This window comes from Ruditapes philippinarum, unplaced genomic scaffold (assembly GCF_026571515.1).
Source record: "Ruditapes philippinarum isolate M1 unplaced genomic scaffold, ASM2657151v2 ctg1065_1_1_1_1, whole genome shotgun sequence".
Lineage (NCBI taxonomy): Eukaryota > Metazoa > Mollusca > Bivalvia > Venerida > Veneridae > Ruditapes > Ruditapes philippinarum.
The window spans coordinates 165907-190959 of NW_026863096.1; the positions used below are offsets into that span (position 1 = coordinate 165907).

At 32.7% G+C, this 25053-nt stretch overlaps 1 protein-coding gene across 1 annotated transcript in view; it reads right to left on the reverse strand.

The window, feature by feature from the left end:
* LOC132721137 (structural maintenance of chromosomes flexible hinge domain-containing protein 1-like) overlaps positions 1-25053 on the reverse strand; it is an 87098-nt gene that overhangs the window by 27454 nt on the left and 34591 nt on the right. The window contains exons 21-37 of the mRNA XM_060705392.1: positions 23335-23434; positions 20220-20292; positions 18938-19074; positions 18230-18364; positions 17682-17847; positions 17216-17283; positions 15518-15663; positions 14276-14402; positions 13611-13694; positions 12778-12939; positions 11850-11975; positions 6861-6940; positions 5548-5708; positions 2100-2218; positions 1563-1621; positions 1028-1112; positions 405-536 (exon numbers count right to left, since the gene is read on the reverse strand). Coding sequence (XP_060561375.1) covers positions 405-536; positions 1028-1112; positions 1563-1621; positions 2100-2218; positions 5548-5708; positions 6861-6940; positions 11850-11975; positions 12778-12939; positions 13611-13694; positions 14276-14402; positions 15518-15663; positions 17216-17283; positions 17682-17847; positions 18230-18364; positions 18938-19074; positions 20220-20292; positions 23335-23434 — 1960 coding nt within the window. The remainder of the gene's footprint in view (positions 1-404; positions 537-1027; positions 1113-1562; positions 1622-2099; positions 2219-5547; positions 5709-6860; positions 6941-11849; positions 11976-12777; positions 12940-13610; positions 13695-14275; positions 14403-15517; positions 15664-17215; positions 17284-17681; positions 17848-18229; positions 18365-18937; positions 19075-20219; positions 20293-23334; positions 23435-25053) is intronic.

Consider the following 25053-nt stretch of genomic DNA (forward strand, 5'->3'; position numbering starts at 1 on the left):
TATAAATTACATTAACCATTTAAACTAATGTATTAATTGTTATAGATTTTTTATTTTTTTACAGGCTATATGGCCAAATATAAATGGGGTTGTATCATTAAAATATAACTAAAAATTCAAGGTTAGGTTATATTGCAAACAACCATTTAATAATTATTCATTTATACAACACCATATAACCTTTTTAAAAAATTTATACAAAATTTGAATCAGCACATTGCCTTTAAGGAAAAATAAAAATTACTCTATAAAATAAGAATAGCAATGTATAGGATTATATAAACATCACAATTATCCAAACAATCATGTAGTATTTATGATACTTTACTTACTCTTAAAAGGCTGCACTGTGGTGATTTTGTTGTTGGGTTTTTTTGTCTGTTTTTTAAAATCAAGTTACCTACCCTTAATTCGAGTTTGAGGTTTCTGACTATACATCTAGTAGCATAGTTTTTCGTATTGGAGACAGTGGCTGTGCCAGGATTGTCTTGGCTGACTAATTGTACTGGTGCTGATGGGTCAATCTTTATGTGAATCTGAAATTTGGAAAATTCTACAAGTAAAGTATGTATGAATCATCACAGTCTTTCATGTAAAAACATTCAAATACACATAGTTTCTTGTAATGAATAACATTTCATATACATATACATGTAGATATACTTTTCCTTTTTTTCTTCTTTTTTTAAGGGGGGGGGGAGGGTTGGTTAACACAGGTTTAACATCACACCAACACAGTAAAGGTCATGCACTGTTTTTCCAGTTTCACTGGTGGAAGAAGACCTCAAGTGCCACTCTATACATTTTTTCAGGCACAAACGGGCATCATTCTAGATTAGATTTTGATTCCGTTGAACATTAAAGGGTATTAAGCTATATCTAATGAAATATTTTTATGAAATTTATAAACTATCAGTAAATTTTGAAGCCACTATCCTTAGATTTTGAGACCTTAACCACTGAGCCACTGCTAGCCTTAGCGTACAATATTATATGAGTATCAATACATAATGAAACAATTGCTTACCACATTACTGAACAGTTGGTGTTTACCATCATAATATACAAACATGACATTATAGGAGCCAGATTCCTCTGGTGCTGTGATATTTCTGAAATTTATAATACAAATGATAATTCTTAAACAAACCAATAAATTCTGTTCTCAAAGTCTTGTTTTCAATCTTCTCAACCAAAGAGATATAAAACATTAAAAAAGTATCTTAAAGAAAGCAAAAACAGAAAGAAATCTTTACCCCAAACAAGACAAAAAGTTAGTCTTTCAAAGTGTTTGTTTTCAGACCTTTTTTCTCAGTTTTGTTTGAATCACTTTTTTGTTAAGAATATGGATTATAAAATTTTTTTTTTTGAATTTATTGTCTATGTATGTTAACATAAAACAACAACAGTCATAGTAACTTTCTGTAATTGTTGTCATTACTTAACTATAGGGTAGGCGAAAATATCTTATAGTTACTTTATAGCTTGAAACCTTATCACACATAAAAAATCCTCAAATCTAAATATTCATTCAATTACTGAATAATCTTATCAAAACTTACTTAAAATGGAAGATTCCTGTCTCTGATTTTCGTGTTGTTTCTGGACTATATGACAGGGTCTGGATAAAAGTAAAAATATATTTCAAATAATCACATAATATAAGGTAAAATTACAGACTCTTAATAGTGTAGAAATTTTACCATTTTTATTTTCTGTGGGTAGGCAGGGGTTTAAGTCCCAATGGGAACACATATTGTTACACAGTATCAAATGTCTATTTCATCTTGCATCAAAGCGAGTTTAACAGCTCAGTAAAACTGATATTGCACAGTCATGCATACATTTTGATGTGATGTCATTACGATATATAAACATAACAAAAAAGATGTGCTAAATGTTAGTGTTTGCCTCCAATTTTATTCAACCTGTTCAATAAATTCAGTATTGAAAGACAGATCCCCGATCCATATTCCTATGTTTTGACCACCTATGGACAGACAGCATGAAAGTTCAACAGACATAGGGAAAATCTGTATTCCTTATAAGCAATGGAAGTTTTAAAATATTTTTATGTATGTACGAAGGTAATAACTTACACGACTAGGAAGGTTGGTGGCATCAGCGTCATCTGATTTCCAGAGTTTCAAGGAGACATGTGAAGGTTTTGCACTGGCAAGTAAACTCTCATCATCTGCGTATATCTTCACAGTGTATTCTATAATATCAACAAAAATATTTACTTCCTTGAATCTTAACATGCTGAAGGAAATTGTGGTTACCCTTTGCCACTGACCTAGGCCAGCCGGCATGCTTGTACAGTCTCACCAGAATTGGCTGACCAAATTTAAATTTTCATTTTGATTATCTTTTAAATTGATAATTCCAAATTTTCAGTACTAGACCTGCCCCTTCAAGAAATTCAGCATGTTAATGATTTATTCTTCTAACTGACTTGAGTCAATGTTTAACATCACTTGGCTGGGAACCAATCCAAATGCGACTGCTCAGAGTCTGGCACAAGCAAGACAGCCATCCAGTGGATCAAAATAGTTTAGTTTCACAACTCAGAAAAACAATTGCCTTGCACAGATGTTTGGACCTATAGTCTGTCCCACCAAATTTGAATATTCCATTTTTTATTTAATATAATAGTAAAATCATTTAAATTAATGTCATGTTAATCCTGACATCAATATCTCTAGGCATGTTTTTCATTTTTTCCATAAAGTCAGTAATATGGTCAAAATGTTAAAATTATAATTTTTCCCGTTGACTTACGTTGTAACCTGACGTGACGTCCATTTCAAAATGGCGGCGCCCATACAGACGTCATTTAGGGTTCGTCTCACAATTAGCGTGAAATGTACTCGTTAATTATAAAAAATTGATTATTCTTATTTACTTACTGATCAATAGCTGAATGTTATCATTAAAATGAAAAATGAGAACAAAGTTGGTGTCGAAAAGGCAATTTTACTAGCAAACCATTATATAAAATAATCAATTTAAAATCATTTGAAGTGAAATATCAGTAACCGCTTTATAAATTATAACACACAAAGATTTATATAATTATATAATTACCATGATATACTGTCGTATTTTATTTTCTTTTTAAGAGAAAAAGAGCAATATTATGAAGTGATTTGATTGGATAGCTTTTCAATCAAGCGCGTATGTTGAATACCGCTACGCGTCGTAATGGAACGGGAATACTCGCTAGAAGACTAAAAATTGGTTCTTCGCTAATGTTTAATTAACATAATGCTGTAGTTGTCTGAATACTGTCCATTAGTATGTATCACGTCTATTTAAAAATAATTAAATTAACCAGGTCCGATGGGATACAAAAATATGTTACCCTTCTTATTTCGGGTGCGATGTTCTTGCGTTAAAACTTTTCGTAGGTTTTAACTTTCACAACAGAAACCTGACTTATAAATCACACACAAATATAACATAAGCATGCAAATCTGACAAGAAATATATAGAAAGGGGAACTGATTCACTATATGTTCAGTATTGTTTTGCACAGTGTCTACTTTAACTAGCTCATTTGCTAATGAGAAAATGTAAATTATAAGAATATAAAAATGCTTTCTACTTTGAGCAACCAAACGTTGGCCTATACACTTTAAGCTTGTAAATACAGATTAATTTTCCGTCTCATAATTTAAAAAATGTCCAGAAAATACCGGCAGTGATTTGATATTATTAAGAATAAGATTGAATTGGAGCGTTTAATCAGGGACAATAAGTTGTTTTTTTGTAGACTCAAAGTGTTACACACTATGTTAATATGAAGGGGAGATCGAGTCAAAGAGAACACAGAGTGATGTCCTAAATAATTATAGCCTTCCTAAAATTTGAAAATATTCAGTGAAAAAACAATAGCTATATTTTTTTCGCGGGAGAAAATAATACCGCATATGGTATATTTTGTAGCTAAAAAGAGTAGTAGAACTCTTGAATAACGAGATAATTTGTAGGGAAATTATTTCTGAGAAATTATAAAATAGTTTAAAAACATAAAATCAAAACGAAGGTTATATGTGAAATAATGGAGAGAGTATTCTGTCAATAGATTCATGCCATTAAGTGTGTTTAAAATTATTTAAAAGTTATCAAAAGTTTTATTGTTAATATATGAATTTGAAGGTGTACTTTTAAACAATTACTGCAAAATCTGTGTATACAAAAATTATTTTTAAATGCCATCAAGACAATTTATCTCGCTTAAAATTATCTTTATGAGGTTACATATTGCCTAACCGCCCTCTGTCAATGCCGCAACTGGAATCATCCATAAAAAGCGCGAGGCATTTTTGTTACGTCATATATTTCGTAAATTGTTGGTGACGTAATAATGTTTTTTCGTCAGGAATCCATTTACATTGTGCTGTCGAACTAAAATTGATGGGCTGTTCTTGAATTATGGATTTGGAACATACTGGATTATGATGTGTTTCATTTCCATATTTCATTTGCTAACCCAGATAACTGCACAAATGGAACAATGTTTTAATAATGAGAAGGATTAGATCTACCAGTTTAAAAAATCTCGATCATCAAAAGTGTAGGAGTCATGCCATTCAGGATTTTTGAAGTACAATTCAGGAGTTTCAAAGTAAAAAAATGGGTTCTACGGAACTGGATATAAACTGGCGATGAAGTGATCTTCAGAATGCGAATTTGTCGTGACGTTTATAAAGGTCTATTTCGAAACTCATAGGAATTCTATTCAGCTTAAAAGTAAGTGCAATTTCTAGATCTACCCCATGTGACTCGATGATCTTGTTCAAGTTGTTGCTTATTATTCATTTTGTAAAGTATTCTATCATGCATTGCAACGAAACTGTTACATCTTGTAGATCCAGCTTTGTAAAATAATCATGAAACGACCCCGAGAACAACATGTACATTTTAGAAACATGACACGTGCTTTCTCCCGTTCATCTTCAAATGAAGAGTACTTCGGCAATGGCTACGGAAAATAAACAACAGAGACTTGCCGTAGAGAAATGAAACTTTGCTTTTACAAGAAAATTAGACACTTTAGAGAAAATCTCGAGGGTGACTTTTTTTTAGTTTACAAAAAAGTTTTAATTTTTATTCAACGTGTTTTTATTAATTCATACCAGGCAAAAGTTCATTTCCATTTTTAATGGGACAGACTATAGTGTGGAAGGAGAATTTTAAACAATGAAAATATCTAACTAAACGTATTTTGGATTCATTTCACAGAAAACAATTGACTGGCAAAATGACAGGGCCGGCAAACTGAATTGTCCCAGGTTTTCCCACTGCCTGTACGGACCAATGGAATTTTTAAGAATTTACTACTGTATATAAACAGCATACAGAAAGTTAAGAAATGCTTCAGATAAGAATGGACAACTAAATCAATATAAGATTTTGTGGGCCCTGCATATAAATGCAATAAAGCTAACACTCCCTTCTGTGATCAGGTTGATCTGACCAATGATTAAAGTAACCAAAGCTACATTCACATGCAAATTATATTTTTTATCTTCTCTGCCTTACCTGGCATAATTTCACCAGCTGTATATGTGGCCTTAGTATTGTAGGAGACATCGAGGCTACTGGGCCTAGTTGGATCGGGTTGCACTGATATCTTTAGCTTAGGACCAGACAACACAAAACCAGCTGATATGAAAGCTTTTGGCTGTAGTTCATACACACCCCTGTAACGGGAAACAAAATCATTACCGCTAACATTTCATTCATTTCTATCATTATCAAGTTTTCTGCCAATATTGCAAATGTGAAAATGAAACAAAGAGCAATAATTTTGCCAAAATGATCAAATATTAAATCTTCAACAAATATGCAACAAAGCATTAGCTACTATATTTTTTGTGAAGGTGTGATTCATTGAAGAAAGTAGAAGTTACGCAAAAAATGTGTATGCCAACCAATCAACTGACTTGGTTAACCAAAAGCATTTACAAAATCAAACAATCAGTTTTTTCCTTTCGTAAAGATGTGTTATTTATTAAAGGGTATAAAACTATATCTAATGATTTTGCTATTAAAATTTCTAAATAGTTATATTATATTGTTTTTATAATCTTTTCATTGATTCTTGAAAATGTCTTTTTTTTTAACACACATGAATATTGCATGTAAACAGAATAAAATATTCCGGAAAAAAATATTATCCTGCTATTCTAAAATAGATTTTTAAGTGTTTAATCAATTTAAGCAAATCCAATACAGAACAGGGGCCGTATTCATAAAGAATCTTAAGTTTTAAGGGAACAATTTCCTTAATTGATAGTAGCTGGATTTGTTATTTGAGAAAGGGAATGAACAAATTGTTTGCTAGTCGGCCATTTTATTTCTCCATTTTTATCGCTTAATAACTTTTTCCCTTAAAAGTTAAGGGAGCATATGGGGTACCTTAATATCTAAGGGAAAAATCGACCAAAGTTAAGGAATTTTTACCCTAAGGAGTTTTATGAATAGCAATTAAGGAAATTCTTAAAAACTAAGGGAAATCTTACGTTTTTTAAGGGAAATCTTAGAATCTAAGGGAAATTTTTCCCTTAGGAGCTTTATGAATACGGCCCCAGGTCATTTGGCAACTTACCAGCTTTAGTAGTTATATAAGAAGACTTCCGAAGTCTGCCTATGCAAACAAGCACCCAGGTAGAACCACCAACCTTTTATAAGCTACTATTATTGACTTCTCGCATGAAAAATACTGAGTTTCTGGCGGGATTCAAACTCACATCAGTAAGGGGCAAGTAATTTGAAGTTGGCAATTTTCAAACAACTGGCTAGGGAATTATCAAAACAATTTTATACAAACTGTAGACAGTAAAAAGTGTTACCTGCCACATGATACTGTAAAAATTCCAAAGTCACCTATCCCATCTTTGTTGGTTTTTATGGGTTGAACTGTGGGTATGAGCTGAAATTTTTCAACAAGAGATGTAAGCACAACACTAACTAGTAACACTTTAAGCACAACTAGAGCTTTCACTAAATGTGATTTATAAACTAAAAATGTCTGGAATTTTAAATTTTTCGCCAAATTTTCAACACACGGAAATATCGACTTATACAGTATATGCTTTTTGCCGAATTTTAATCTGGAACAGTCCATACAAAGATGAAGTGATTCCAATACCAGAATACAACTAGAAATGTGTCATCATGCCACGGATGCCCCCGCATGCAGCCAAAATTTCAGATGTTATAATATTTAGTTCCAAATTTGTTTGCACAAATTATTGTTTTCATTTTAAGTTCAAAGCCCTTTAAACTTTTCAGTGTTAACACAAACCATTTTCATACAATATTCAAGGCACTGAAATTATTCAGTCTTAACCTTTTGAAAATAGCATATTTCATATTTGTAGCCAAAATAATGGCTATACATACATTTCCACAAAAGTAAAGTGCTGAAACAAAAAGTTAAAAAAATTTCCAATATTCAAGAAAGATAAGGTTGTCCAAAATCATTAAACCATGACCAAATTCAAACTTAAACTGCTTATTCCCAAGACGTATCTATATTATTTTCAAAGTGAAAGGGACATAACTCTGCCAAAAAATCATCGAACCATGACCAAATTCCAACTTGACCTGCCCATTCCTTTGACATATCCATATGTCAAATTTGAGTTGAATATGTAACACTGTTGGGTAGATAATGAACAGAAACTGTAAATTTCATATTATTTTCAAAGTGAAAGGGGCATTACTCTGCCAAAAATCATTGAACCATGACCAAATTCGAAATTGGCCTGGGCATTCCAGAAACATATCCATATGTCAAATTTGAGTTGAATGTGTTGTACTGTTGGGGAGATAATGAACGGAAAATGAAATTTTCATATTATTTACAAAGAAAAAGGGGCATAACTCTGCCAAAAATCATCGAACCATGACCAAATTCGAACTTTACCTGTATTTTCTCATGACATATCCATATGTCAAATTTGAGTTGAATGTGTTGTACCGTTTGGGAGATAATGAACGTAAACTGAAAATTTCACATTATTTTCAAAGTAAAAGGGGCATTACTCTGCCAAAAATCATCGAACCATGACCAAATTCGAACTAGACCTGTATTTTCTCATGACATATCCATATGTCAAATTTGAGTTGAATATGTTGTACCGTTGGGGAGATAATGACAGAAACTGAAAATTTCATATTATTTTCAAAGTAAAAGGGGCATAACTCTGCCAAAAATCATCGAACCATGACCAAATTCGAACTAGACCTGTATTTTCTCATGACATATCCATATGTCAAATTTGAGTTGAATGTGTTGTACCGTTGGGGAGATAATGAACGGAAACTGAAAATTTCATATTATTTTCAAAGTAAAAGGGGCATAACTCTGCCAAAAATCATTGAACCATGACCAAATTCGAACTTGACCTGTATTTTCTCATGACATATCCATATGTCAAATTTGAGTTGAATGTGTTGTACCTTTTGGGAGATAATGAACGGAAACTGAAAATTTCATATTATTTTCAAAGTAAAAGGGGCATAACTCTGCCAAAAATCATCGAACCATGACCAAATTTGAACTTGACCTGCGCATTCCTTTGATGTATCCATATGTCAAGTTTGAGTTGAATGTGTTGTACCGTTGGGGAGATAATGAATGGAAACTGAAAATTTCATATTATTTTCAAAGTGAAAGGGGCATAATTCTGCCAAAAATCATCGAACCATGACCAAATTCGAACTTGACCTGTATTTTCTCAAGACATATCCATATGTCAAATTTGAGTTGAATGTGTTGTACCTTTGGGGAGATAATGAACGGAAACTGAAAATTTCATATTATTTTCAAAGTAAAAGGGGCATAACTCTGCCAAAAATCATCGAACCATGACCAAATTTGAACTTGACCTGTATTTTCTCATGACATATCCATATGTCAAGTTTGAGTTGAATGTGTTGTATCGTTGGGGAGATAATGAACGGAAACTGAAAATTTCATATTATTTTAAAGTAAAAGGGGCATAACTCTGCCAAAAATCATCGAACCATGACCAAATTCGAACTTGACCTGTATTTTCTCATGACATATCCATATGTCAAATTTGAGTTGAATGTGTGCAACCGTTACTAAGATAATGAACGGAAACTGATGATGACGGAATGACAGAATGACGGAATGACGGAAGGACGGAATGACGGAAGGACGGAATGACGGAAGGACGGAACAGGGTAACACTATATGCCCCGGCCATTACATGGCGGGGGCATAAAAAACTAAACTACCAACAGAATAGAGTCTGGTCAGACTGAATGGATGGACACGCTGGCTTGGCTCTATACTGATAGCAGAGTCAAGTCACTTTTGGTTCCAGCAGGTTTTTTAGGGATACTGGTTGGGGACCACCAAAACCGGACAACCACCAAACCCGGACGGCCCCGAAAATGCTTGATTTAGAATTTTCTTTGTTCAGTGGTTGTTAGTCACTTTTTTATCAACAATAAATGCATGTTTCTTCTAAAATTAAGTAAATAAATTTATTTCAACCTCCGTAAATGGTAATATTTTAATGTCTATTTCAAGAATATTGACGTTGAAATTTGGGGGTCAAGAAAGCAATGCCTGACCTCATATAACACCTCATAATTATTAGCAGAGTAAACAATAAAATATCCAAAACTTCAGCATTTGCTGCTGAAATATTGTGTGTCATGTTGAAAATAACAAGAGGGCCATGATGGCCCAAAGTCGCTCACCTGTATATAGGCCCCTGGAGCGGGGCCAGTTTTAAACCCCAGGGCTTTTATTTGAACAAACTTGGTTGTATATGTATGCATGTATATATATATATATATATATATATATATATATATATATATATGATATATATATATGTATGTATATGTATATATATACATATACATATATATATATATAATTATATATATATATATATATATATAAATATATATACACACACATAATATGTATATATATATATCTATATATATATATCTATATATATATATACATTTATTTATATATATATATATCTATATATTTATATATATATATATTTTATATATATATATATAAATATTAAATATATATGTATATATATAATATGTATATATCTAAAAAAAAAAAGTCAAGCTAATGAATGACCCCCGGGCGGGGCCAATTTTGACCCCAGGGCTTTTATTTGAACAAACTTGGTAGACACCCATGAGAACATGTTTCATGCTAAATATCTTAGCTCTAGCTCTTTGAGTTCTTTAAAAAGAAGATTTTTTAAGTTTTTACTATATGCGCATAGGGAAAATCAATGACCCCCGGGGCGGGGCCAATTTTGACCCCAGGGCTTTTATTTGAACAAACTTGGTAGACACCCATGAAAACATGTTTCATGCTAAATATCTTAGCTCTAGCTCTTTGAGTTCTTTAAAAGAAGATTTTTTAAGTTTTTACAATATGCGCATAGGGAAAATCAATGACCCCCGGGGGCGGGGCCAATTTTGACCCTAGGGCTTTTATTTGAACAAACTTGGTAGACACTCACTAGAAGATGTTTCATGCTTTATATCTAAACACTAGCTAACTGGGTTTTTTCAAAGAAGATTTTTAAGTTTTTGCTATACACAGTCATGTAAGGAAAATCAATGACCCCCGGGGCGGGGCCAATTTTCACCCTGGGGCTTTGATTTGAACAAACTTTGTAGACACTCACTAGAAGATGTTTCATGCTTAATAGCTAAACTCCAGCTATTTGGGTTTTTTTAAAGAAGATTTTTTAAGTTTTTGCTATACACATATAAGGAAAAATCAATGACCCCGGGGCGGAGCCAATTTTGACCCCAGGGCTTTTATTTGAACAAACTTGGTAGACACCCATTAGAACATGTTTCATGCTAAATATCTTAGCTCTAGCTCTTTGAGTTCTTTAAAAGAAGATTTTTTAAGTTTTTACTATATGCATATAGGGAAAATCAATGACCCCCTGGGGCGGGGCCAATTTTGACCCTAGGGCTTTGATTTGAACAAACTTGGTAGGCACTCATTAGAAGATGTTTCATGCCAAATATCTAAGCTCTAGCTCTTACGGTTTTTTAGAAGAAGATTTTTTAAGTTTTTCTTATTGGTTGCCATGGCAACCAGAGTTTTTAATGGAATTTAAATTTTTGAACAACTTTGAAAGGGGTCCACCTAAGGATCATTTCTGTAAAGTTTGGTTGCAATTGGCCATGTAATTTAGGAGGAGATGTTGTTTGAAAAGTTTGACGCCATTTTTTGAAGGACGCACGACGCACGACGGACGCAGAGTGATGACAAAAGCTCACCTTTGAGCACTTCGTGCTCAGGTGAGCTAAAAAAAAGAACACCAAAGCTTTTATCTGAATTAAATCAACGTTATTACATATCTGTCCGGACACATGGTACTGTAGTATGTACAATTTATGTAATTTTGATACCCTCCTTGACGGGCCTCGGATATAAGTGTCAACATAATCAGAACTAAACAAACTAGTTTGTTAGTTAGGAGAAGAACCTAGCTGTACTGTGTCAAATTTTCATACCTCTAGCTTTAAAACTATGAAATTTGTATAGAAAAATGATCAAAAAGTGTCCGGTTGATGGTCCCTGACCAGTATTATCTTTTACTAAATATTTCTAGCATCTTTATATAACACAAGTCAAAATTAAGTTCTAATTCCTCACTTGATATTTCTGATTTCAAACAACTGTAAGTAATATCTTACAACCCGAATATTTGAACATTAATATTTTAACTTAGTTTTTACTTAATATTTTCACTTTAATCTGAATGTTGCTCAATTTACGCACAATTTTGACCAACCTTCAATTTGACGTCCCGCGCCAATTGTAGTCGTACATCAGGAGTTGTGCAAATATTGTCACCTTCATCTAATAACTGGATGGCTAAAGGTTTTGTAAGCTTGCTCTCATTGTATACCAATACTTCCTGTATGATATAACAAAATCCCATTATTCATCAATATATCTCTTGTAATATTTCAATATAATAATATTTATTGGATCCAATCCTATCAATTTAACCTCATTTATATTTTGAGAGTCCAAAAAGTCAATATCCAATGCATATCGTACCCCATATAGCCACATTTTCACTTTTAGACACCAATTATGTTAACATCAAATGCATATTGAACCCTATATTACTAAGCCTCATTTTCATTTTTACAGTCCAAAAATTCATATCAAATCCTTATTGTACTTGAAGTAACAGAAGTCAAAATGTCAAAAAATGGTGGTGTGAAATAAAGAGGTCATTATACTGTGAGAACAATACTGATTCTATTGGACTCAACACACAGCTACAAAACCTATATCAGACTCGGCTAGCTTCATCCAATATAGGTTTGACAGCTGTGTACTTGTCCAATAGAATTCAGTATTGTACTCAACAATTTATAGCCTCACAAATTCACAATATCTCAATACATGTATATCTTATAATATATCAATATATTTCATAATGGGAGCAAATCTTTCATTGAGGTCTCGATGAAGGTTAACTGTTGACCGAAACTAGCAAACACAAAAATTTTAAAACCAATTTTAGAACTATGTATGTAACACTTTATATTGACTTATACTCCACTTGATCTGGAATCATTTATAATGTATCAGACAGTAAAGCACAAATCTCTTTTCATGTATATTCTGAAATGTCAAAATCTAAAGAAGAAAAAAAAAAGGTTCACAAAATATTGGGTTTGAAAACAAAAATATTTCTCTCTTACCTGATCTGTATTATAATGTATAAACTTCATTTTAGCCGGTGGACCAGCTACCATCTCAAGTCTTACATAATCTTTGAGATTTCTCCATGTAATCTGTAACTCTTTCCTACCCAATGTCCCACCTTCAAACACCACGCCTTTAATGACCATTATCTTCATATTCTAATTAAAAAATAGACAGAAATTGCAAATATGATAGTGATGTTTTTTAATTTGCATACCCATCCTCCTTAATTAACCTATATTTATATTAGTAATAAATATTTTTGGCAGGTCATATAGCACCATATAAACAGTTGACTTTTAAAAGTTATATGTCCCCATATAAATTGTCAATTTTTTGTTGTTGCACTATTTTTTATTTGTTTGATTTTTTGGTTATAAGACCCCATATAAAATGTCTTTTTAAAATTATTTTTGACAGGTTATATGACCCCATATAAATTGTTCTAAGCTATATAACATTAGCTGCCAGATAAGGGTTATATTGCACACAACTATTTATACACTGCCATAAAACCTTTCAAAATAGTTACAACTAATTTATAAGACAGCAAAGTCCTTTGAGAAAAAAAATGAAAATTGATCATTAAAATGACAGCAGCCATGTATTATGATTATACAAATATCATGATTATCCAATGAAAAAAATGTTACAAAAGTGCAGATTTATAAATCATAATAATTTACAATATACATGCACTGACCATTGACACACGGATTTCACAGGTTAAACATATATTTACAGAATTTCATCTTCTTGCCATTCATAACTATTTTATTTATATAATTTTCATCGCTAAGTGGTCTACCTTTAAGGTGAAACAACTTACTTTCTCATGCATGACGACTTTACATCTATCAGCCTTTAGTCCATCTCCAGTGATTTTCAAATCTTTGCAAACACTGTCAGAGTCCTGTAAAATAAGAGTAAAATTTTGGTTAATCTTAGCCCTTAAAATACAGAAACAAACAGTAAACAATCTTTGTTACAAGTATACAGCCACTGCACATTCTATCAGTTTGATAAGGATCTATACTGCTTGTTATGAAACAACAAATTTTGTTTAAGAAAAAAAAAGAAATCATGAAAAGTGAAGACCAATTTTAACTGAATATAACTCCCATCTCTTTCATTTATAGTTTAAAGGTACTCATAGAATCAAATACTAGTTATAAAATCATTTTAGTAATATATTCAATTATTGGTCATTTTGTTTTTATTGTGGTTGGGTGAGGCAGGGCCAGTGGTTTAAAATCAGCAGCTTAACACAATCAAATTAAAAGATTTGCAGATTGGTCTGCAAAATGAACATTTAAAGACAGTATTAAATTCTAAGAACTTGAGAAGCAGTATTCAATTCTAAGAACTTGAGAAGCTTTCAAAAGTTAAGATTTTTCATATAATTACTGCATTTATAAATAATTTATTAAAAGCTAAAAATCCATGCACAAAAATTGTTGCAACTGTGTGGGATTTATAACCATACTAACTTACATGTTGTATATCATTTCCATATTTGTCTCTGACTATAACATGTATCTCACTTGATAATGGCTGCCCATACTTTATTAAATTTGATCCAGTTGTACAGTTCAATGACTTAGGTTCACCTGTAACCGTCCTGAAATAAACAAAAGTTTAGTTTTCTACATATCCATGTCATTATTAGTTCTGTGGTTTTTTTTCCTATTAATAATAAGCAAAAATGAGTCATAAAATATACAAATTGTTGTTATCCTGAATTTGGCCGAAATGCTGGTTTTTCCAAGCCCTATGTCCGGTACAAATATTTAGCATTTTAAACATAATGGTACACTACTGCTCTCAATATTACTCAACCTGTTGAGTTTATATTCATTCAAAGATGTACCTGCAAAATGTTGTTTGTACCCCGATCAACCGGAGAAAGTCTGTCAGCTGATGTCCCACTACTCAAAATGACAAAGTTCAACTTCTGTTTCATTTATTTATATTTTAATTTCAGTGTTGTTATTCACATTTCTAGATGTGACATCATTTGATTTTGGTTTTGTTGATTTTTCAGCCACACAAGCACTGAGGTTATTTGGCGACTGTACAAATGAACTTATGACGAAAGACTTCAGAAACACCTTTGTGTATTATTTCAGGCACAGCCTTGTACTCAAGTACATTCACTGTTCTTAAAATCTTAACTGGAACCATTTGGCAAAGGAGGGAGGAGGCCTTTTGACATTTTTTTTCATAATGCCTAGTACGAGATGAATCCAGGCCCCGTGTTCACAAAGAAAAGATCAGGATCAGGATCAAGTGATCCTAATTTTATTTTCATTGTTTAATGTTACCAAAATTAATTATGTTTTGATAGAATTGATAGTAAATATTTAAAAATGTAAACAATTGCTGATTTACAAAGAAATCAAACTATTTTGGGATAAAATTAACAAATAACAAAACAAATACAAAAATATTCGGATCAAAATAAGGATCAATTTTAGGATCAAGATCAATATTTGGATCAACTGTAAAATGCCCGTATCTTGTAAAAATAACAATAAATTTATTCAAAAATTTCATTAATTTGCTAGTGCACATCCAGTTTTATCAAATTAATATTACATATTTAATCTATAAGGATAAAAATGAAGAATATGAGAGTTTTTAAATTTGATCCTGATCTTGATCCTGATCCTTAAGTCTTTGTGAACACGGGGGCTTGTGTTTATGACACTGTGGTAAAGGAAAATGTAGACTTACTTGAGAACAAAACCAAGTTCTATTCCTGAACTTTCCGAGACTGTAACCTGACAATATTTAACCTCTTGTACTGTGTTAGTGGCCTTCACCCCTGGCATTTGACCTTTCAGTAGAAGATCTTTTGGTGGTTTGGCAAGCCAATTTAACTAAAAATAGAATTTTTTTTGCATCAACATAGATATGAATTATATACAACAAATATATAACAATTTGTTTACTTCTCAATTACAACCAATTATTGTTAATCCGCTAGTTAAGAAAGCATGTCAACATCAACAAAGTCTAATACAAGCCGCAAGGCAAGAATTCACTATGTATATCTTTCTCATTATGTATTCAAGCGATTGACGAATCAGAATGCGCATTGTATCTACGGCAGTTTGCATTGACCAATCGGCAACACACTAACATACTGCGGCTATTTGTTGACAATTACACAAAATGGCGACAGATTCCGATTGCATGATTAAAGACACCTGCATATACAAAATTGTTAAAAACTTTCAGAGCACTAATCTGTTAAAATTATGTGAAGATTTGTATCTAATATTTTATTAATACCTTGAATTCTGTAAAGTTAACACGCTGATTATACAAAATTAAATGTCTCAAACATTCTGGCTTGTGGGCAAATAGCTAAATGAAAATTGTAGACAATGACCAGTCTGACTCATTGCCAATGGCAAGTGGCACTGCTCTATCTGCCCTGAATATTGTTACAAACTAAACATACTCACTACATGTATACATTATATGCATGGGTGCAAGTTTTCAGGCATATGCCTGAAGCTCAGGTTTTTTGTGACAAATTTCAACATAATTTTTTTCCTATTAGATGATGTAGGAAAATGATTATGAATAAAGGTTTTCATGTTTTTCCAAGTTTTCAACTTGCACCCATGTTTATGTAAATATTGTGTTTGCTATTAGTATGCATTTATGAAAAGTAGATTTATAGTAGAATTGTTTATTTGAGAGATGTTTCTTATTTCTTTTCTGGTTTGTAAAGTTTCCTCGCTTATAATTCTCCAGATGATGACGCCTAATATGTCTCCCAACTTCTCCCTAAAGTCTCCTCACTTCTCCCTAAATCAGCTGGAGGGAGAAGTCACTTCACCCTAAAATTTTAACCTAGCTCAAGCCCTGTATGCTGAGTTGTTTCAGTTTCAAAGATTATGAGTTAGTCAGTTATAACATTTTATGATGGTACATATTCTATTTCTTTCCTTAATCCATTCCAAGATAACCCTGTAAACTGCTGTCATGTGTTTTAAAACAGCTGTAAGTTTCAATGTTTATAACATCAATATAACCAAAGACTGAGAAGTCAAGAGTGTAAGGTCTTCTCAGACTGCAAGAAACAAAACTAGCTGACATAGCAAGAGTAAGCATGTTTGCTACTTTACCTAAAATACTTTTTATAATAAAATCTAGAACAGCCATGCAGCTAGATGAGACTGGATATTGCAAAAAAAATTTTAAGTTCAAAATTTGGAGCAACCAGGTAAAAAATCAATGCTAGATATATGGGTCTTTAGAGATTCTGATTTTCTCTACTGGACAAATACCTACATTAATAAATTTACTTTGAAAAGTATGTGATGAGTTTCAGATCTAGGATTGTAGGACAGCCCAAGCTATTCTTCTAACAGTTGAGGTTACCAAGCTTGCATGAAACATTGACAATAAAACATTTACCTTAATTTTTGACACAACTTTTTCATCTAACTTTATTTCTTGTTCAGCCTCATCATATAAAGTGAATGCTGAAAAAATATGTTTTATAGTTAGTTAGTAACATTGTGATTATCTGGCAGGACTTCTAAGACTGGTATATGTATCTGACTCCTGCTTGAAAACGATGTCACTTTGTTTGGTAAAGTGTCCATTTTATAACAGTGTTTGGTTAAAGTGAACTATTATAAACAGTAAAACCTGTCCTGTAATACCTAAATAATTATGAAAATAATTATAAAATGAAAGCTTCTGTTTTAATTTTCTATAATTCAAAAGCTTTACAGACTATACATAACGTTTGTTCTGATATATTTTTTTAAAGATCAGTGTTTTATAAAACATTTAATTTGTAATCAAACAATAAAATATTTATTACTGATTTCATCATAATATTACATAGTGCCAGTCATACAATGATAATACTAACTTAGGCCCTGAAGAGTTTCCCCGGCAGGTTTTGTTATCTCCATCCCGTTGGTTATACGCTCTGGTTTAGACATATCTGCTTCCTGGTAGTACAGTTTCAGCTCACACGCCTTCCCACTAGGCATTAGTCTGATCTTCCTTTCAATGGTTTTAATTAATTTATTTCCCTAGAAACATGAACAGTCAAATATTATTTGTAACAAAATTGTATATAAAAAGAGTACAATACACAATAACAATTTTCAGCAGAACCACAACGTTTGGGAAACAAGTTTTTTTCTAGTTTGTTATCTCGTTATCTTTTAAATGCCGATTTTCACACACTTTTTTTGGTCAATATCTCCCAGATTAATCTGCCTTACAACTTTTCTTGATAAATAACCAGTCATTATCAATATCAAAGGGGGAGGCTAGATTTATTGTAAACTCTTATTTTGGTAACAAGTGACACTTTGTTGGATAATAATTGAAGTATAATTACAAAAATCTGTTATGAAACTTAAAAGCAATATATTTTCCATGAATGACTAAAGGAGTTAAGATATCTACCTGAACATCAAATTTGGCTGTTAACAAAAGTTCTGATTTCATCTTTTTCAATAGAATAGGATCTCCTACAAGGGTACCACTGCCTGTACTGGAACATTCCATTGAATAACTGGGTAGATTGGGTGCCCCTACCAACTGAAATATTGAAAAATTCGCTACATCAAAATGACATGAAAAATTATTAGTTAAATTTTTTTGCTATTTCTATTAAACCCTTAATCAGCTCAATTTATGTTATTGATTTGCTCTGTGTCAAATTCAGAACAGTTCATTTGAAGTCTAAGGATTTCAATACAGTTCAACTATTCTCCGCGCTTGACAGTAAAAAAGGGGAATAACTCTTTAAAAACATAAACGTGTGTAAAATTTCAGCCTATTCTCTTTGATAGTTTTGGAGATAGCAACTTGCACACAAAAAAACTTTAAATGTGATGGAGATGCTGATGCTGACACTGACCCAAACGGTGATGTGTATGGTTGCTTTCACTTTTCTTGAAATAGTTGTACAGGCTGGCCTGGTTCCATACTGGTTGTAAAATCTAATCAGTTTTAGTAACAGCAAGATTAGTGTTAGACATCCAGTTATAAGAAAATGAAAATAAGTAGGATTCAATTCAATATATTTCAGAAAATTAAGTAAATTTAATAACTTCAGCACTGCCACATTAAGATATTTGGCAGTATAAGGGATATAAATTTTGTACACACCTTGCACACTACACTCCTGCCTTCAAGACCTGTAGGATTACCCGCTGCATCTTGTAACTGTATCTTAAAGTTAGGTGAGAATCCGTTCACAACCATTTGTTCTTCCTCGGGACTCACATACAACATTGAAGCTGGACCTGTAACATACACTTACTGACATTTATTTATTTTTTTTTTAGTTCTTTAACCTCCTGAATTTCTTAAATGAACTAATCCATCTTCCATTTTTACACTGGTCCATTATTAATTTTATGGGATATCAAGATGGAAATTTAAAGTTGATCAGCCAACAGCATAGAGCCTGGTGAGACTTGAAAAATGTGCAGGCTAGTCTGACTCTATACTGGTGAAAAAGGTTAGTCACTTTCAGTTCCAGCAGTAGAAAGGTTGAATTTATAAACCAGATATTTCCTTAGCCTGCTGGAAATGAGAGTGATTAGCAATTGCCACCAGTTTTAGGCCAGTCCTGCCTTCACACACATGCAGTCTGATCAGCCTTGATAATAATGGTAGCTCAATTTTGTTATTTTGATATTTCAATTCCTTAAACTTTGAATTCAAAGCATGTCAAATCCGATTCAAAAATTTAGCAAGTTATTTAACTTAATGGATCAGACTATATTGTTATTTAAATCTTTTCCAAGTTTGAATTTTGGACTAGACAGAACTATAAGTGTAAGTGGTATCATTCCATCCTTGCAATTTAAGATACACACAAAAGACATCATTTGAAAAATGTACTGAATTGCTCTGTTAATACATAACAAATTCTTGGTAAAATATCCCTATATTAAATTTGACCTCCTTTGTTAGGGGTGAACTCAAAAACATTTATCTGCAATTAATTCCATGTTTTTTTTTGTTTTTGTTTTTTGTTTTTAACGTTGCACCAACACTGTAAAGATCATATGGACATTTTTTTCCAGCTTTAATGGTGGAGGAAGACCTCAGTTGCCCCCCCATGTTTTATTTCAGACACATACGGGCACCAAAGTAGAACCACTGATGTTCTACAAGCTAGCTTCATCACATGAAAGAATCAATAGTCTCCAACTGGATTTGAACACACAATGGTGAGGAGAAAGTGGTCTAAGTCAAGGAGGTTAAACACTTGAAAAGGATGTCATCTCAATTCTATGTAGTGTTTCACAAAAAAATATTTCAACTTCACAAAAATTAGAGCCATTATAGCTATATTAATTAATCAAACACAAGTAAATATCAGTGTTGAATGACCACAATAACATGATCTGATTGGCAAACACTAAAATATATACAGTACCTGGCAACAGTCTCATTTTCAACACCTGAGTGCTCTGTTTCAGCTGTGGAATAGTGATGCTAACATTATAATTCTGAAAAAAAGAAGATATTTCAAAATAAAAGATCAAACTCTTTTCATTAAAACCCATAAACTGCTGGAACTGAAAGTGCTAAGCCTTTGTCATCAGTATAAACCTAGGCCTGCAAGCACATCCTTGCATTGAATAAAGTAATATTGGAGCCTCTGGTGTGCACAATATCATTTTATATTCAACGAGTTCAATAAAATCAGTAATGAACCTGCACTAATATAATATTCTATTTATCACATACCCAAAATTAAGAGTGTTAAAAGTGAAAAAGAATAATTTTTCTCAGTGACGCACCTATAGAATAACGCTGACATAAGCTAGTCACACTAATATTTAGCATGTCTTTACACTATGCTTGCAAAATGTAAATGAGGTGATGTCAAAATATATTCACAGCCGGCAATACCATTTTTCCGGAGCCACAAAAGGGGCACAAGTATGTGATACAAGAGGACCATGATGGCCCTGAGTCGCTCACCAGAAACAACTGCTTTTCAGTGTTGGAAATTATCCATAGTAAATATTTTCTGATATTAAATTTGAGCATAGAATATGTTAAAACAATAATTTGAAGAAACTTTAGCTTAAACAGGGCCAATCAAATAAATATGAGCAAACTTGATATAAGACTACCTAAGAATGCTACAAAGTTTGGTGATCATCTATCAATAATTTCAGCAGGAAATGATGTTCAAAGGTTTTTCATTTTTTGGCTTTAGTGGCCCCTAAAATGGGCCAACCACTTTAATATAAGCAATCTTGATAAAAGACTACCCAAGAATGCTACAGATAAAGTTTTGTGATCATCTATCAATAAGTTCTGTAGTAGAAGATGTTTAAAGGTTTTTCTTTTTTTAGCTCTGTTGACCCCTAGAAGGGGCCAATTGAAATGACATGAGCAAATTCAAGTGTGACAGTCACATGGATGCTACAGACCAAGTTTGAAGTAAATCTGCCCAGCAGTTTCAGAGAAGGAGAGGACGCATGACGATGGACGCCGGAGCATCCCCCTTTGATACAAATAGCTCACCTTGAACCTTCGGTTCTGGTGAGCTAAAAAAGAGGGCCATGATGGCCCTGAGGTCGCTCACCTGTATATAGGCCCCCAGAGCGAGGCCAGTTTAAACCCCAGGGCTTTTATTTGACCAAACTTGGAAGACACCCATTAGAAGATGTTTCATGATGTTAAGTTTTTACTACACACATATAATGAAAAATAATGATTTTCTCCCCCCTTCCCTCACCCCCCATGGCAGGGCCAATTTTAACCCATGAGCTTTAATTTGAACAAACTGGGTAAACACCCATAAGAAGATGTTTCATGCTAATCATTTAAGCTCTAGCTCATTGGGTTTTTTAAAAGAAGATTTTTAAGTTTTTACTGTACACATATAGTTAAAAACAATGACACCCCTGGGGCGGGGCCAGTTTTGACCCCAGGGCTTTAATTTGAACAAACTTTGTAGACACTCACTAGAAGATGTGTCATGCTTAATATCTAAACTCTAGCTATTTGGGTTTTTCAAAGAAGATTTTTAAGTTTTTGCTATACATATATAAGGAAAATCAATGACCCACGGGGAAGGGCCAATTTTGACCCCAGGGCTTTTATCTGAACAAACTTTGTAGACACTTACTAGAAGATGTTTCATGCTTAATATCTAAACTCTAGCTATTTGGGTTTTTTCAAAGAAGATTTTTGAAGTTTTTGCTATATACATATAAGGAAAATCAATGACCCCCCAGGGGCGGGGCCAATTTTGACCTCAGGGCTTTTATTTGGACAAACTTGGTAGACACCCATTAGAACATGTTTCATGCTAAATATCTTTGCTCTAGCTCTTTTGGTTCTTTAAAGAAGATTTTTTTTAAGATTTTACTATATGCATATAGGGAAAATCAATGACCCCTGGGGCGGGGCCAATTTTGACCCCAAGGCTTTTATTTGAACAAACTTGGTAGACACTCATTAGAACATGTTTCATGCTAAAAATCTTAGCTCTAGCTCTTTGGGTTTTTTAAAAGAAGATTTTTTAAGTTTTTACTATATGCATATAGGGAAAATCAATGACCCCCTGGGGCGGGGCAAATTTTGACCCCAGGGCTTTTATTTGAACAAACTTGGTAGACACCCTTTAGATAAATATCTTAGCTCTAGCTCTTTGGGTTTTTTAAAAGAAGATTTTTTAAGATTTTACTATATGCATATAGGGAAAATCAATGACCCCTGGGGCCGGGCCAATTTTGACCCCAGGCTTTTATTTGAACAAACTTGGTAGACACCCTTTAGATAAATATCTTAGCTCTAGCTCTTTGGGTTTTTTAAAAGAAGATTTTTTAAGATTTTACTATATGCATATAGGGAAAATCAATGACCCCTGGGGCCGGGCCAATTTTGACCCCAGGCTTTTATTTGAACAAACTTGGTAGACACTCACTAGAAGATGTTTCATGCCAAATACCTAAGCTCTAGCTCTTTGGGTTTTTTAAAAGAAGATATTTAAGGTTTTTTCTTTCGGTTGCCATGGCAACCAGAGTTCTGCATGGAATTAAATTCTTTGAACAATTTTTAAAGGTGACCACCAAAGGAACATTCCTGTGAAGTTTGGATGAAATTGGCTTAGTGGTTTATGAGGAGATGTCATTTAAAGTAAAAGTTTACGGACGGACAGACGGACGGACGCCGGACGAAAAGCTATCACAAAAGCTCACCCTGTCACTTTGTGACAGGTAAGCTAAAAAGAGCTAGGTAATTTCATTTGAAGTGCTGACAACAGAAATATGCTTAAATTCTAATCTAAGTCCAAAATAGCCTTATTTTTTAAAAAATATTTAAACACTAAGAAACTTGGTTACAAAAATTCTGTGACAAGTATGATGAATTACCATGTGAAATGAAGGAAAAGTTCCGAGTTATATAGAACAAATTGATTATGCCCCACTGTCCAGAATTCAAACTACATAGACATTCTAATGTCAGCATCTGATTGATGGTAAAATATTTCATAAAAATTCACATGTTATTATCCACAAATAAATTACCTTCCCAGAATTCCCCTGTACTTGACCTTTAGCAACCACATCCTTTAATGTGACAATATGTCCCCTCATCACAGCCAGGGAATATTTCACCTCTAATCCACTATGAAAAATAAATATAAAATCCTGACTATTGAAATCATGATTTCCATGCAAAATGTTATTTAACTGCAATACTTCATCAAATTCTCATATCCACAAAAATTATTTATTTTTCTTTATTGCAATACCTCGAGTACAAATATTTCTTAAATTTAATTGCAACACTAACAACAACTGTTGTTGATTTTACTTTTTTCTGATTCTGAAAATTCATCTCATCAAGTAAAACATAGATATCTGATGCATTTGATAATAAATGTATTTGGCACAAACTCTGCAAAACACAAATTCATTACCAAAATTTATGAGATCTATGTAAACAAAATGCAAGCAATAAATATCTATATATGCCTGCATGCCACTTATGTTTATGTTTTATGAACAGCATCAAACTTCATTTGTTTAAAATTGAAAATAGTGTCAAAAACTTTCAATGAAATCTTTTTTAGATAATAAAACTTACATGCAAACTTTAACTATACACAAAGCAAATACTCAACTTTATTTTCTTTAAAAAAAGATGTAGTGTATCAGCATACACTGATTTATTCTTTCAGTTAAAAAATTGCGCATAAAATAACCAAAACAAAAACCATGACAACCATAGATCACTAACGTGACCGTGACCTATTCATGCAAATAATAAATAAAATGGCACAAATGGGAAATATAAATTAAATACAAAGATACAGAGATATAAAAAAATTCTTATACTTTGCCATCAATTAAGAGCCAAGCCAGCAGTCTGAGAACCTCTACTATTAGTGGCATAATTTTTGCATTTTGATATTTGAAATCCTTTACACAAATTCAGCAGATTAAGAGTTTAAACAGGCTATAAAATATATCTTAACCATTCTAGTTGTTAAATCAAGACACCCACTTGCCTTTTCAAGACCTACCATTTAACTTGTTGAATTTGAGTTATCGGTTTGCCAGCACCGAATTTGGAACAGTTTATTCAAAATTTCAGGGACTTCAGAATCAAAATACAAAAATCAAGCTACCAACAGTATAGAGATTGGTTACCGTAAGATCGTACAGATTACAGACTGGCCTTGACCTTTTATACTAGTGGCAAAGGCCAATCACTTGATTCCAATAGTTTATGGGCAAATGAACATAATATAAGCTTCAATATTACAAATAAAGGCAGCAAAATATATTAATAGAAAAGCTTTCAGAACACACACATCACACTATATGATAGCACTAAACAGGCAGTCCAAACTTTCTAGAACTGGGGAAAATGTCATTCTTGTTGGTGATGTAAAGTCCCTGAACTAACCAGTGGCTTTAAGTTTCCATGAACTAACCAGTGGCTTTAAAGTTCCCTGAACTAAGTTTCCCTTAACATACCAATGACTTTGAAGTTTAAATGGACATTTTTTAAAGAATAGGAGAGAAAATTCAATCCATTCAAACTTATAACCTATGATAACATGGAATGGGGTTGAAAATGCAACATTGCAGAAAATAATAAAATAAGCTGGGATAAATAATTTCCTACCTAAATATAAATCATAAAGCAATTCAGACAGTGTGCACAGTAAATATCATACAAAATATACCTGTGTCCCCTATACATAAAACAGTTTAAAGGTAAACAAAAAATATGAA